At 54.8% G+C, this 15,886-nt stretch overlaps 2 protein-coding genes across 6 annotated transcripts in view; one reads left to right on the forward strand and one right to left on the reverse strand.

The window, feature by feature from the left end:
* The window catches only part of CCND3 (cyclin D3), a 44,002-nt gene that overhangs the window by 1,945 nt on the left and 26,171 nt on the right, over positions 1-15,886 (reverse strand). For 2 of the 5 annotated variants that reach the window (XM_019623324.2, XM_019623322.2), the window contains exons 2-4: positions 14,048-14,263; positions 8,012-8,171; positions 7,359-7,501 (exon numbers count right to left, since the gene is read on the reverse strand). In XM_019623324.2, the coding sequence (XP_019478869.1) occupies positions 7,359-7,501; positions 8,012-8,171; positions 14,048-14,218 (474 nt within the window). In that variant the 5' untranslated portion in view covers positions 14,219-14,263. Of the gene's footprint in view, positions 1-3,754; positions 5,153-7,358; positions 7,502-8,011; positions 8,172-11,382; positions 11,651-14,047; positions 14,264-15,763; positions 15,881-15,886 lie in introns of those variants that run through there. The other 3 variants (XM_019623323.2, XM_010724408.3, XM_031557004.1) reach the window with 3 other exon arrangements.
* On the forward strand, positions 7-2,139 carry BYSL (bystin like). Its single transcript, XM_010724405.3, has 5 exons — positions 7-160; positions 438-571; positions 796-956; positions 1,223-1,325; positions 1,530-2,139. Exons 1-5 carry the CDS (start codon positions 44-46, stop codon positions 1,876-1,878), a joined length of 864 nt encoding a protein of 287 aa, XP_010722707.1. The 5' UTR covers positions 7-43; the 3' UTR covers positions 1,879-2,139.

Here is a 15,886-nt window from a genome sequence, read left to right on the forward strand (position 1 = left end):
CGACCTCTCCCGGCCCCCCAGGCGGACGCTGGCGGATGTAATCATGGAGAAGATCACGGAGAAGCAGACGGAGGTGCAGTCGGCGCTGTCGGAGCTGTCGGGCCGCCCCGTGCCCCAGCTCGACCCCCGCGTGCTGGAGGTGTACAGAGGTGTCCGAGAGGTGAGGGCGCTGCCGCCCCCCGGCCCCGCACACGCCTTTGTGGCACCCCCACCCCCAGTGCAGTAATGGGGTCGTCCCGCCCCAGGAGGGGCAGCGCGGGTATCGCTGCTGCTACCCTCAGGGATGCCGTGGACCTCGTGCTGATGGGGGATGCATGTGGCACACACAGTGCTGCCCTGTGCTGAGCAGAGTCAGCACAGCCCCTTTGCGGCGGAGCTGTGCATGGAGCTTGCTAGCAACATCGAGACAAACCCCACCCCCTCTGCTTTCACTGAAGGTGCTGTCCAAATACAGGAGTGGGAAACTCCCCAAGGCATTTAAAATCATTCCTGCCTTGTCCAACTGGGAGCAGATCCTCTACATCACGGAGCCTGAGACGTGGACGGCAGCGGCAATGTACCAGGCCACAAGGTGGACCAGCACAGTGCACTCTGAGCTGTCATTTTCTCTTTCTGTAATGGAATGAGATGTACAGAATATCATCGTGTGCCCTACACCCTGCTCCTCCCTCCCCATGCCTTGGAGCAGAGGGGATGCCCAGAGACAGAGGAGAGGTTTCCTGCACTCCCCTGCTCCCAGAACCTGGCTTTGGAGATGGAGAGCACACACCTCACTTCATGCTTTGTATTTCACAGGATATTTTCATCCAACTTGAAGGAGAGGATGGCCCAGAGGTTCTACAATCTGGTATTGTTGCCACGGGTCAGAGATGATATTGCTGAGTATAAGCGCCTCAACTTCCACCTCTATATGGCTTTGAAGAAGGCTCTATTCAAGCCAGGAGCGTGGTTCAAAGGTAGGCGCTCCCTGTAGGGCTGCTCTCTACCATGGGAGCCTGCTGCAGTGCACAGCAGCTCGGCAGGGCAATGTGTTGCACAACACTACTTCTGTACACTGCTCTCTTTGTGGCTGTGGGGGCTCAGTGGAAGGATGTCCATGATGCAGAGGAGCTATTATTTCCTCAGGTTAAATGTGCCCTGAGAGAGCAATGCTGAGCCTCACACCCTGCAGCTCTGCCTGCTGTGATGATGACCAGGGTGCCCAACTCTTCTTCCCTTGTAGGAATCCTCATCCCCCTGTGTGAATCGGGGACCTGCACGCTGCGGGAGGCCATCATCATCGGCAGCATCCTCACCAAATGTTCCATCCCCGTCCTGCACTCCAGGTAACGCAGTGGGGCAAAGTGGGGAGAACAGTTTGCTTTCAGGGACACCAGATCTATCCCTCAGCCCGGCCAGCAGCTCAGAGCAGGAGAACTTTTGCTCATCAGCTTTGCCCAGGGCTGAGATTGGAGACTGTCCTTTTTGTGCTGGGTGTCCCCGACTGCTGCTGGCCCTGTCCTCACCTGCTGCTCCCTCTGTCCCCACAGTGCAGCCATGCTGAAGATCGCTGAGATGCCATACAACGGTGCCAACAGCATCTTCCTCCGGCTGCTCATTGACAAGAAGTACGCGCTGCCCTTCCGCGTGGTGGATGCCCTGGTCTTCCATTTCTTGGCTTTCCGCACAGATGAGCGCACCCTGCCCGTGCTGTGGCACCAGAGCTTCCTGGCTCTCGCCCAGCGCTACAAGGAGGACCTGTCTTCAGAGCAGAAGGAGGCTCTGCTCGAGCTGCTCAAGTTCCACAGCCATCCGCAGATCTCAGCGGAGATCCGGAGGGAGCTAGCAAACTCCAAGACGCGGGATGTGGAGGGGCAGGAGCCTGCAGCCATGGAGTGAGGGGGGAAGTGGGAAAAACCAGGGCCTGGCCTGCTCCTAGGGGCTGCTGCACACTGCTGGGAGCAACACCTCCAGGAGGTGTTTGGGAACATCCAGCCCTGGGATCCCGCTGCTCGTGGTGCTGTACCCACAGGGCTGGGCTGTGCTCCCTGCACTACTTGTTGCAAGGCAGTCCCATGCCTCTGGCACCCAGGAAAGCAGTAGGGTTTGCCCTGCTTCTGTTTCGGAAAATAAAGCCCAAGCTGGGTCCTGCAGTCTGGAGTATCTCTACTCTGCAGTTACATCTCTCTGTGGCTGCATCCACGCACCGTCCTGTCCTGTCCCCAGCAGGGGGCAGAGCAAAGCCACCAACCCTGGGCTCCTTGTAGCACTGCACTGCCGGAGCTGTCCCAACTGCAAAAGGAGAGCGGGGGCTGTGCAACCCTCTTGTCTCCTTGCTGGCAGCAGGCACGTTCCCGACTGCTGTGCATTAAGTGGTCTCTGCGATGTTGGGCAAAAGGGCTGGGGGGTAAACACCCTCCTTCAGTGAGGGCCAAGGTTGGGGCCTCCAGACCGTTCCCAGAGACCACAGCTATTCTAAAGTGTAGAAAATGCTACAGGTGGTGCTTCCTGGTTTGCTGCCAGCACCTGACCTGTGCCAACCCAGGGACCCTGTGTACACCCTCAGGCAGAGATGAGGGCAGAAGCTGCCCAGCAGCACTGGGAGCAGAGGGAAAGCCCTCTAAGAGCCCCTGTCCTTGCAGGGCTGGCAGCCTTTGATTGCTCACCAGCCCTCCCCACTCCCTGCAGTGCATCCCTTTGGAAATGTCTCATGGCCTAGGCCTCCTTCCTGCCTGCTCCTATCTCAGCACATCCATCGCCATGCTGGCAGCCCCTCCTGCACTGACCATTCCCAAATGCTTCCCAGTTGCCCCAAGGACTTTGGCTTTCTGCTCCACAGAGACGGAGCAGCCCCAGCACTGCTGTCCTCAGCCAGTGAGGCCACAGCCCACATGCGGCAAAGCCCACAAGGAGCCACCTCTGCAGGAAAACCCAGCAGGGGCATCCCATAAGGCTCTGCACTTACGTGGGTGCTTACTTGGATGTTACAGGACTTGCAGTTGTCCAGCTTTGCTCCTGGAAGCATCACAGCCCATGAGGAAGATTCCGTGCAGCTTTGTGCAGTGCTGAGCACCACCTTCTCCCAGCTCCACTTCTCCCCTTCCCCAGCAGCCACACAGAGCAGAGCAGCACAGACCCTGGGGCTGCTCACATACCGCAGCACATTTTTTTCTTGGCTTCCTGATTCATGTTTCCTTTCTTTAAAAAACCCAGAAGCTGATAAGCAAGAGATACACCGTGCTGCCAGCACACGCAATGCAATGTGCTCACCTTCCTGCAGCGCAGCGCCTGTATGTGCAGGGAACGCTTCAGCAGCATTGAACGGCTGCAAAGGGAAAGCCCTGACACCACTGTGCTCATTTAAAGTACTTTATTGCAACATTATATGGTACTCGACTCTCCCAGCAGCAGGACTCTTGCATGTGAACACCAAAACAGATTACTCTTAAATTAAAACTCACTCATATATATATATATATATATATATAATAAAATTTGTTTGTACAGTCGCTCCTCGTGACACATCGGTGCTGGGAGAACAGCAGCCCCAGCTTTTTCCCCCTGATAAAATTTGTTTCTGGTGGCACCCAGAGCAGATTTCCCCCCCAGGAGGACAGCAACCACAGCTCTTGTGTCCAGAGGACACCCCCAGCAGCACTGCCTCCCGCCCCGCAGCGGCTCTCTGGCTATTCCTGGTTAATACAAGTCTACAATTTATTGATTCTCTTAGAAAAGCAGCATTATATAATGTTTTTTCCTTTAAAAAAAAGAACACTTTTTTTTTTGTAAAACTAACAGACAGGATCAACAAGAACAACAACAAAATGCAATCACTGTTCAACTTAAGTGCGCAGTGAGTTTTCTACCCTGTGAGGACACAGCTCAGAGCCATACGGGTATTGATGCCGAACAGCGTCCTGGACACGATCTGAGATCCCTGGCTTGGAGGAGTGAAAATGCATTTCAGACTATAGCAGCACATTCAGTGATTTTTTTCTTTTCTTTAAATCTAGCCTGACTTCTGAGCTACATACAGCCAACCAGCTTTCAAGTGAGAGTCTCCCATTGCCCAGGGAGCAAAGGAAGGGGACAAAGGATAAAGGCACTTTAGAAAGGAGAAAAGACTGCCATCCAGGCCCCACCGCATGGAGCAGCAGCCTTCCTCCCTCCCCTTTTCATAGCACTTAACAATAAATTAAGCAGCCTCGGTGGGGCAGCAGAAAGCCAAGGCACTTTGCACTGGTTTGCATTGCAGCATCGCGCTGCACCCACTCCTCCCCCCAGGGCTGTCCCCAGGATGAGGACTTCTCTGCCGTCCATGCAAAAAAGGGAGCGCTTCTCCCAAGCAAAGCCAAGAACCCGCAAATCCCAGACCTAATGGCAACAAGGAACAAGGCACACACGTCCCTCCAAGCAGAAGCAGCCACGCCACCCCAGAGCCACAGCCATCCACCACACAGCAGCCCAGACCCAGGGACCCACGAGCACCCGCTCTGTGCTCGGAGAGGGGGTGATGGACATTTTGGTCACTTAAGCCAGGTGAGAGCTGGCTGTGCATTGGCGGCCCATGTAGGGCTGGAAGTCATTGCAGTAAACACGCCTGAGCACAGCAGACATCTGCCAGCCAGAGGACAAGGAAAGCAAACAAACATTTTACCATTTCCTTTTGGATTCTGTTCCCCTCCTCAGCTCTTCTGCAACCTGCCCCCCCGGAAGGGCCACCTTGCCCCCACACCCCCAGCAGCCAGCGAGCAGAGTTCAAGCAGCAGTGAGCCCCACAGAGTCACCAGAGACCCCGGCGCCCTCCCCCTGTTCCCCCCTTGGCGCTGAAGATGGGGAGAAGGATGAGCATGGAGCTGTCCTCACAGAGCCAGCAGGAAGAGCGAATCCCCACAACAGGCTTCAGGTGGAGGGGCTCTCGGATGGGCCGAGGGGACGCAGTGAGCTCTGAGTGCCTGGGTTTGGGTCCTGCTGTCGTGGGGATGGGCAGCTCTCAGGCGGGGGCAGCTGGTCACAGGTTGATGTCTGTGACATCTGTGGGGGTGCTGGTGGGCTGGCTGGCCGGGTAAGCAGCAGTCTTGGCGGTGCTGTATTCCTGTTGGCTTTGGGATGCCTGCTTCAGGCTCTCGGCTAGAGCTGCCTCAATCTGCTCCTGACAAGCCTTCAGGCAGTCCTGTGGGAGAGGGGTGGGACAAGAGGCCTCAGTTCTGCTGTTCAGAGGTGAGGGCCTTAAAACAGCTCTGAGCGGCTGCTGGATTACACCTCCAGCCCCTGGGGCATCGAAGCACACAGAAGCCCTTTTCCTGTAGGAGACACCTCCAGCTTGCCTGTCATTTAGACCCTTCCTAGAAGTCCCACGCTCTGGTTATCCTTTCCCACTGTATGCAGCAGTGAGATCAGCATTGCAACCAGCTACACCCAACGAGCGCAGGGGCAGAGCAGAACACCTCTGTGTCAGCCAGAACCATCCCTCAGGAGAGATACAACGAGTGCAGGCTTGGGGACCCAGTGCCTCCCTCAGGCTCAGGGTCTCCTCAAGCTCTGCATCTCATCGTGCCATCGGCCAAGTAGGACCAGGTCATCCCCGCTGGCAGCACGCACATCACTGCGGATCTGGAAGCCAAAACTCCACACAGCCAGACCCAGCTGTGACCAGAGGAGGGAACTCCCCCGCCTCACCACAGCAATGCTGTGACCACCACGAGCTGCACCACAAAAGGGCACGGCCTGGCCCCTCTCCCACACGCTGTCACTCAGCGGCACAAGGTGGCATTTCGCACCTCAGGGCCGTAGCCCAGCCGGCTACCACGGGGCTGCGCGCTCGCGGGATATTGTCACACATCGAAATCTCTTACCAGGAATCCACCGCCGGTTCTTAGAAACTGTCAGAGGATGTGGCGAGCAGAAATAGCAACGCCCACCACCCCTGCCCTGCGCCGCTTCCAGTAAGTGCAGCCCCAACACACTGCAGCCCAGAGCCACTGCCGGGCGGAGGGGACAGCGCGGGGCACAGCGCGGCGTGACGGAGCTGCCCCCACCTCCCACCCGTCTGCAGATAGGGATGGAGGCAGAGGAGCCACAACCGGGCTCACCATGGGCAATTTTGGCAGAGAGATGCTGAGAGTCAGCTCAGCTGCATGCAGCCCTTCACCTGATAGTGGAGCTGGGGGCTGTAGGGGCTGCCCCAGTCCACGTGCCCTGACTCCATGGGCGGCTGAGCTGCGGGCTCTGCAGTCTGAGCGTATCTGGGAGAATGGTGCAGCTCTGAGTCACAGCCCAGGGACAGTGCATGGCCGTGCTCAGGGAGAACCACCAGCCCTGCAGTGAGATGAGAGGCTGGGGGCTTCCCCTGGGAGCCCTGTGGTGCTGCAAGCACATCCCCAGGGCTTCCTCCTGCTGCTGGAGCTGGGCAGGGGCTGGCTGTGCAGCACCCGAGCAGACTGGAAGGCAGCTGAGCTGTCCCTGACCGTTTTGGCTTCACTCCCTCCGCGGTGTCCTCCCTGCTTCCCACCTGTTCCCTCCACCAACTCCAGCCCACAGCAGGTTTCAGCCCCTATCCCATTCACCACAGCAGCTTGAAAGCAGCTGGCTGCACTGATAAACTCTTTAAGAAAGCTCCTGTAAACAAAAAAAATATATAAAAAGCTGCACGAATAAAGCAAGACATCCTCCTGCCCCATCCCCTCTCTGCATGGACAAAGCCAGGTCACAGCCTCCCATCCGGCACAGGCACCAGTTCCAAGTCCCAGCACTGCTGTCAGGGGACTGAAACCAACCCCATGCCGGCTGCCAGCATTCATGCTGGGCAGAAGAAAAGATCAAAAAAGGCTCAGGCAGGATAAGGGCTCCTGATGGCTTCACAGCATTCAGAGTGACCAGCACATGGGGAGCCTGTTGACACCCTTTCCCCATTCAGAGGGCAGCAGAGGCATGGGTGGATGCCCCCCACCACCCCATGCCAACATCCCAAAATGCTGCATGCTCCAAGCCTGGGTACCTGCAACCAGACACCATGGAGGCAAGCAGATGCCAAGCCCAGCTTTGCCCCGTGCCCCAGCCCACCTGGTCAACCTGATCCCACCAACACCTGTCTGTGCAGGGAACAGACGTTCCCTTTTGTGCTGCTTTTCAAAGGCTCTGAGCTCACCTCCTCCACACAGATGGCACGTGGGGGCTGGGAGCCCCTGTAGCCATGGGCTGCACTGAGGGCACCACATCTAGAGATGCTCTCTGGTTGTCAGACCTTCATCAAACCAGGGCCAGAATTATTACAGACAGCTTATTTCCCCCCCTCCACTCAAACCAAGCTGCAGAAAGGGGAAGAGCCTCCACCCAATCCCACAGCCAAACCTCCCCACTGCTGCCCAGCTGACACTCACCACCTCTGTGCCAGTGATGCCGGCCAGCAGCTCGGTGACCGCCTCCCCACCAAAGCCATTCACGGAGATGCTCAGGCCGTGCACTGCTGCACTGATGCTGCCCGTCGCAATCATGGAGGGGGGGTACATGGCAAAAGTGTAGTCTAAAACCAGGATGAGGACACGAGAGAAAAAATAAGTTGTTAGCAAGGATATGTGCAAACTCTTAAGTTCTTGGGACTGATTTTCATGGGAAACTAGTGAAGGCAGAGCAGTCTCCAGCTTAGCAGTGAGAAACAGGAGCAAAGCAATGGAAAACAGGTTGAGCATCACAACGGCAAGCTTCACCAAGCTATTTCCCTGGGCCTCCCTCACCAAAAGAAGTGTCGAAGGTGACCTTGCTCCACTGACAGAACAAGGCTGACCCAGGCTCACAATGAAGCTGCCTTTGCTCTGTATGCTCTCCAGCACATGGCCTCCCGCAGGCAGAACGATGGCACAGCTGTTCTGCTCCTCCCACCATCTCCTGGGCACCCACTAAGAGCCCCCAGGATACTTCTGCTTTGTCAGGGAGGGAGAACAAGCTGCTGAGCAGCAAAGCACTCCCGTATGAATGAAGGCAGGCACTCAAGGCCGTTCCCCTGCAGCTCTCCCCAGCAGGAGCAGGCACCCACCTGTGGCACACAGGGCAATGAAGGTCTGTGCGTGCTTCTTCACCAGCTCCATCTTGTCTTTAGGAAGCGGGAGGTGATGGAGGATGTGAGCCAAGAAATCGTTTGCTATCACTGAGACAAGGTCCCACTTTAACTTCTCCAAGACCAGAATCTCCCAATCCTGCACAAAGACAGACAGACATTATTCAGCAGGGCTAAGTCCAGCACACTCAACTCACGGTCAGTTACCCCCAGAGTCTGGGGAAGGGCCAGTAAAGCAGCGCAGTCCTTTAGGCAGGGAGGAAGAGAGGGAACGTCCCTGCCCTGTGCCTGTGGCACAAATCCAGCCTGGTGCCACTGCGAAGGCTGGAGCAAAGATTAGAAGAGGAAGTGACAAATCCGGTTTCTTCTTCCCAAGGTGCAACCAGATTAACCTTCTGCTTTGTAGACATTCCTCTGGGCACTCCTTTGCCTTTTAATTCTGCTGCAACAGTAAGAAAAAAAGAGCAGGCAGCAGCATACACATCACTCCTGTGTTCCCTCCCCATTCCTGAAAAGAGCCACCCAGGCTCCCAGCAGCAGCACAGTCTAGGGCAAAGAGAGACCATCTGGTTGTCACAGCATGGGGAACACAGAGAAAGCACTGCAGCACCCGAGCACGCCTCCATGCTGGGGCTGGGAGGGCAGAGCTGAGCTGGGATTCCTATCAGGTAACTCCATTTCAGGGCCCAGTCATGCCCAGCACAGTATCTGTTCTTTGTCCAAATAGTCTAAGATTACAAGGTCAGTGCTGCCCACAGAAGTGCCAAAGGGCTGCCAGAATAGATGGATTTGAAGAAGTGAGATTTTTTCCTAAGGACAGATCTCCATTTTCTTTTCTCTTTTTTTTTCCCCTTAACTCACTTTCCTCTCAAGACAACAACACTGGTTTTGAGTTGCTTAAATGAACAGCACTGCTCAACCTGCTCCAAATCCCCTGCCAGGCCCAATGTGCTACTTGCTGCTTCACAGCTTGTGCTTCTCCAACCAGAAAGCAGTGCTCTGCTAGAACAGACTCACTGCCTCCCATATGGACAGCCAGCCTGCCAGGTATTTTTTAGCCAAATCCACAGAGTAAAAGCAAGAAGAAATGCAGCAATGAGACCCAGAGCCTTGGTACCACAGCACAGGGCACTCAGGATGCCTGTTCTGCAGGGAAAAATCAGGCTTAGATGGGAGATGGCCACCAACTCAACTGAGCAACATGGCAAGGTGACACGAGGGAAGAGTCACAAGAGAGAACTGCCATGTGCTGTCTGGAAGCTGCTGTGCTCCATGCAGCTGGAGCCCAAGGCACGCAGTGCTGGCATGAGGTGAGAGCCCAGCAGCTCCCACCTGATCCCATGCACAAGGTACGAACACAGCCCTTTTTTGACCCAGAGACAAGGTTGGAAGGGGGAAATGGACGTAACTGCTCATCAAGCAAGCCCCAAACACATCGCTACACCTGAAAAGGAAGCTCCTGAGAACAGAGGAGATGCTAACCCAGCATAATCCAGACCCTTGCTCCTTGTGTGTCTTCTCGGAGCTGCAAGCCAGCTCTTGACATGTGGTGCTGGTGCTGGTGTGGCAGAAGGCCTGTTCCTGCTGGGACACACTCTGCCCTAAGGAGAAAATTCAAGGCGCAGATTGGCTGTGAGACCTCACCTTAGCAGGCTGGCTCCTGCCACACTGGGACTGGTCCAGCACAACAGCCTGTCCATCTGCAGTGCACAAAAGCAGCTCTCTTCCACCTAATAAAACGGCTCAGCTTCTTGAAAAACTTGTTACAAGAGGCTGATCCCTAGCTGGCACTCGCAGTGCGGGCTGATGGTGACAGGAGCTGAGGACTGCCACCAGCTCATGGGGAAGCTGCCCTCCGGCCACACCAGCTCGCTCCTCCTTTCTCTCCTGCTCACCTCTGGGACTCCCCACTCTCAGATCAACAGGGCAGAATCTCTGAATCACTTTATCTGTGGAAGAAGCAGAACAAAAGGCTGCAAGAGATAGGCAGGCAGGTTTGTGACAGCAGCACCGCTCAGTGTAGCAAACATCCTTTTCCTGACATTTTGTTTTGCACCTAAGTGAATCAGTCTCTGCTTGACTAATGAAAGAGGAAGAAAGTGGAAAATGTTTCCTTTGTTTCTCCTGCCTGCGGAGTCCCACCTCCCTATGGAAGGGTTGCAAGCTGCCAGCATCGCTCAGAAAGCATCCCATCACTGGGAATACACCCAGCCCCTGCCCTGCAAGAGCTCCCCACAGTTGGCCAGCATCTCTTGGGCTGGAAACCACACAACAGCTGGGCTTTCCCTACAAGCTTGCATCCTCCATCCTTTCTGGCTGCATCCTACAAAAGCAAAGGAAGGGAAGCAGCTAGCATCATCCAGTGCCTTCTCTGCTCACTACGGTCCTACTGCAGTGAAACAAGCTCAAGCCCCTCATCAAGGGGGATCTGAGTCACAAGCAAAGATGGTTTTATTCTGTTTGCAGTTCTGCAAGCTCCAACTGGGATGTGATAGTTACAGCAGCTTCTCTCCTCATTATGTAGTGACAGTCGCCCTGTAAATCAAGCTCTGCCCTCAGCAACACCCACACACAAGCCATGCCTACGAGGCTGTGTAAACACATCTGGCAGTGCTGCACAGGGAGCAGAGCCCAGCTCCTCTGCAGCAGCCCTGCCTGCAAGAGAAAGGAAGTCACGCTCGATTTTGTCACTCGGGTTGATAAGGTACCATTTTACACCATCAGCGCCTCAATGAGACAGCAGCAAAGCAGGAGCTGCTCTGGTATGCTCGCAAGCTGACTCAAAGGAAGGGTGGAAGAGCTGCTGATGTGGCTGTCGGCAACCCACCCTCCCCAGCAGCTAAGACACAGCTACAGAAATGAGAGGCCATGACAGCCCATCTGCAAATAGGAAATCTGGGGCAAACATTTGTTTCCATCCCCTGACCAACCAGTTCAAGACTGGATGCCAAGGTTCAGAGGCAGAAAGTCACACCTATTCCACCCCTGCAACAAGCAGAAGGTAAACCACAGGCATGCATGCATTCTGGAAGGTCAATGCTTATCACAACCGAACATCTCTTTCTGCTCAGCCGTTATTCCTTCCTCTCATTTTCACTCCTCATCACCTGGTGTCACTGCTGCTGCCCTCGCTGTGTGCCTCATGCCCTGGTTCTGCTCACAGTCTGTGCCAGCTGATGCCTGGAATCTGAACAACTGATCTTAGATCAAAGAGCTCAGAGGCAAGCCAACAGATTAGGGGCAGATCAGGCAGATGCATGCAGGCCAAAGAATAAGGTGACCTACAAGTAGTCTCCCCAGCCCTTGAGCAGCTGAACGCCTTCTTGTACAAGCCAAAAAAAAACAAACACAACAAAAAACTGCACTTTATTAAAGGAAAAAAAAAAAGGTAGGTTAGATAACACCCTCGACGGAAATCCAACTTCCTCCAAATGGACAAGTCCCTCGTTGCATCACTTCCTTCTCTCTAGAATAACTTCAGCTAGATTGTGTTTCAAGTGTGTCCATTCTGAGCTGCTGAGCTGGTGCCAAGCATCCCCACAGGAGAAGGAAACAAAGCTCATGGGAAAGCAAGCTGGCTTCCTCCCAAAGGCCAGGAGGGACTGATGGGAGCTGAAACTGCAAAGATGCACAGGAGGCAGCCCATCTGCAGCACTGCCCACATCTTGATGAAGAAGCTCCCCTTCCCCTCCCCACCCTTTTCCAGAGCAAGATTGTGAAAGAGAAGCAGCATTACCACAGCGGAGGGAAACAGCAGCTCACCCTGGTTTTGTAATTGGGGCGTTAACTCTTGAAAGGTTTGTCTCCACTTTGAGATCTGGCAAGTATCTTTAGATGCTACCTCTGCTCCCTCTTTGCAGTAGAGAACAGAGAACTGGAGCAGAATCTGCACCCAACAAGGTTAAGCATCTACCAAAAGTAAGCCTTGGGAAGCTGCTCTGGTCACACTGACCCCGGTGCACAGTGAGGAACGACACATGCCAGCTATTCAGCTGTGCCCCACTCTGCAGTGTCCCAGGATCCTGGTGGGAAAACTGCACAGGAAAAGCAGAACTCCAGCACAGAGACTTGCACAAAAAAGCAACAGGTGGCTGGCAGGCAGCACTACTATCCTCCATTTCCACTGCAACACGAGCAAGAGGAGGGAGAAAGGAAGATGAATGTTGTGGCATGGCTAAGCCACAGCTTCCTGCTGATAAACCTCTGGGGAGGGAGGGTGGCCCCCAAGCAAGGAGGCTTCAGCATTTCAGTGGAGGGCAAAGGAAAGCCTCTGGGATGGTGCTTCTGCGTGCAAACACATCCCATGCCCACTGCCCACCCGCACATCTCCTAGCTGTTCTCTGGAAGGAGCCTGTTAAAACAAAGCTTGAGATTTGATTGACAGAGAAAACCTGCACCAAAAATGAGTCTTCAAATAAACAAGAATCTGCAGAAGACATGGTATCTGCCAACCCCTTGGGGCCCAAGGTCCCTGCTGCAGAAACGATTAGGATCTGCTGTGATCATCGCCCCTGACCTGCAGGGGTGATGACAGTGGTAGGAAAGGGAGACAGAAACACGGGAGTCACTGACACCATGCGAAGAGGAACCCTTCCGTCACAAGCTGGTATGTGATGGACCCCAGTCCTGGGAAGATGCACGTGAAGAATCCATTAACAGGTGAGAAGTTGCTCTCCAGAATGAAATCTTGCTGATAGTTGGACAAAATCATGGCATGGTTTTTGTGGCAGTCCTAGCTCAGCATCCAAATCAGCAATGAGCATGTGCATCCCCTCTGCATTTCCATCCCTCGTGGTACATGTGTACAACCTTATCTAGCTGTGCACATCCCTGTTCATTGCAGTGGAGTTGGGTTAGACCTTTAAAGATCCCTTCCAACATTAAGGATTCTATGATTCTACTTTCTTCATGACTGCTAGAGAAGGCAAGAACCACCCACAAATAACTAAAGGGAGAGAAGTATGGAGGGGAGGGGATTTTCCCCAACCTTCACTGGCACTTGGAAAACCCACAGTCAGAGCAAAGCCCATTGCAGACCTGCCTTCTGATTCACACCTGAAAGTTCTGTCCCCACCTCGGGGACAAATCATGCTTAGATCACCTCACCCACCACCAGCCCAGAAAAACAGATATTTAATACAGCGATGACTAACCCTGAGAAATTCTCACAGATAAACCTCTGGGGATGTTTATTACACGAATTAAGGTGGCCGTTTCCTCCTGAGAGCTTTGACCCAACAGCACGGGAGGTCCCCAAATAAAGGGATTCTCTGGTTCCCTCCCCCCATCAGCAAAGCTGAATTCAGAGGTTATGATCTTTTATCAGACCAGAAAATGTTCTGCTTTTCAAAGCCTATGCAGCTACTGCCCAAGTGTCTGATGGAACTAAGCAGAGCAGCCCTGCTTTAACTCAAGGCTTGGAAGCAGGGCCTGGTCAGCAGCAAACTCCCAGCACTGCCATCAACACAGCAGCACCGGCAGCCTGGACGGTGCAACCCAGCAAGCCAGAACCTAGGTTGTCCTGTTCCCACCCATTCCACTGAGTAACTCTGCAACTAAGGCTTCATTTCCCCAGCAGGGTGGAAATGCAGCTCCCAAACCGTGCCCAGGAGCAGAGTGCAATGCAGCTGGAGCAGAGCAGAGGGGCACAGTCCAGTACCTGCCTGCTGCTCTGCTGCAGTGCCTTTGTTCCCCAGAGCTCACTCAGGAGCAAGCTCTGTGCTGGCAGCCAGCACGTAAGGCACAGGAAGTTCCTCTGTAATGTGGAGGTGACAATCCTGCTTCCCACAACAGGGAGAGAGGCTGTGCCAAGGAGAGAAAAGTTTCCACCTACAGACATCAAACCCACCAAGGCAAAGAGGTGAGAAAGTTGGTTGGGGAACCAGGAGGAAGGTGGAGAAATGGGACAAAAAGCACAAGGGGACACAGGGGCAGGTATGCTGCCAAGCAGCAGCACACAGGAGATAAAAAGGGCTGGGGAGGGGCTGGAGAGCCCTTAGAGATAGGGGTGGTTACCAGGAGCTGCTGAGGCGTGATGGAGTTGTCTGTGTAGATGCAGAGCTTCTCCACAGTAAGGGGCATGGTTTCCCGCAGCTTGGAAGCCAGCAGCATGCAGACTGCCCCCAGAAGCTGCAAGTGATTCTTCCGCACGGGGACAGATGACAGGTAGCGATCCACGTAATTCATGGCCAAAGGGAACACCTCCTCTTCACATTTCTGCTCCTCGCACACCTGAGAAAAAACAATTACCGGAAAAGAAAGAAGAGAAAGAAGAGAAAGAAGAGAAAGAAGAGAAAGAAGAGAAAAGAAAAAAGGAAAAAAAGGGAAAAAAGGGAAAGAAAAAAAAAAGGAAAGTTTAATCAGTACCGGACTCCCCAGATCCTGCCTGACCGCAACTTCAAAGGTTCTGGTCAGGATGGTGTTTCACACCTATCTGCAGAGCTATGACAGCACCACAGTGCAAAGGTGCAAATGAGCTACAGGTGTTAAGTCTACAGCTTCCACAATAGCAACAGATTCCACCAAAGCTGTATGCCTTCCTGCAGAACTTGTATGTGGTTAAAAAGAGCCCAATTGCTTTATTTGCAGCCTTCTAACTTCTGCTGGGGAAGCCTGCTGACAGCTGAGCAGCCTCGGAGAGTTGGGACCATGGGGGAAACACACTGCCAGCAGTGCCCAGCTGGAGAACTGCTTATGCAGCATCCCCAGCCAGCCCCCAAACCTCCCTCAGCCATATTGGCACCACTGCCATAAGCAGAACCCCAGGGCTTTCCATTCCAGCCCTCTGCTCTGATCAGTCAGCACCACAACACTGGTCACAACTGTACAAATCTTGAAGTTTCTCCTCAGGCAGCACTGTGCTTCCCCACCAGTGACCCTGCATGGGCTGCACGCAGTGCTGGGAGCAGTGCCAGGTGTCACCTACTTTTTGACAGCCTTCTGAGCTCCCCAGCAACAGGCTCCAAAGCAGCATTTGTCTAACTAACCTTCTCAGAAAGGGAACGGCAGAAACAGGACAATGCTAATAGGAAGAAGAACAAACACACTCGCTAAAAGCACCGTGCCCCATCGTTTCTTTTCGATGAAAAGAAGTGGGCTCGATCCAAAGTTATCTGCTTTTTGCAGAATGTTCTTTCTTTCTGTGCTTGCTGACTGCACGCTCTGACCGCCTCACCAAGAGCTCCCCGAGGCGTCCCCCGCTGCAGCGCATCCCACAGAGCCGCATTCGTTTTTCATTTAGGGAAGGAAATGCTAGCGATATTATTTCCCCCTTTTAACGAGGCGTTCTCGGCCCCGCGCAGGACACGCGATCCTCCGCCCCGCCATCGTCGCTCAGCCCCCTCCCTGGGCGCTTTCTGGGGAGCACGGTGCGGATGGGGCGCCCAGAACGTTATCGGGAGCGGATGGGGTGCACAGGCTGCGGCTCGGGGCTCCGCTCCTCTCGCTTGGGACGATCGCTCCCAGCACAAGCGCTGCCCCCTCGCTCCTCCCGCCCCCACCCTGCACACCGGAGCCCTAGCAGTACGGACACAAGGTCTCCGCCGCCCCCCGGGCCGCCCCGCACGCTGCACGAAGGACCGTGCCGGGAGCTGCCCTCCTCCCCGCCTCCCGCCGCCTCCTTCCCGCCAGCGCGGGGACTTGCGGGGAGGGACGACGGGTGCAAGAAAGCGCCGGTGCCGGGGCCAGGAGCCGAGCGCGGAGGCGTAGAGGAGGCGCCGGCGGGGGCCGTACCTCCAGCATCCAGAACGCCAGCATTTTCCGCATGTAGGGCTTGATCTCGCGCTGCACGCATTGGAAATAGGAGACGCGGGGGCTGTAACGCTCCTCCTGGCTCAGCAGGTTCTGCAGCACCCG

The sequence above is a fragment of the Meleagris gallopavo genome, chromosome 28 (genome assembly GCF_000146605.3).
Source record: "Meleagris gallopavo isolate NT-WF06-2002-E0010 breed Aviagen turkey brand Nicholas breeding stock chromosome 28, Turkey_5.1, whole genome shotgun sequence".
Lineage (NCBI taxonomy): Eukaryota > Metazoa > Chordata > Aves > Galliformes > Phasianidae > Meleagris > Meleagris gallopavo.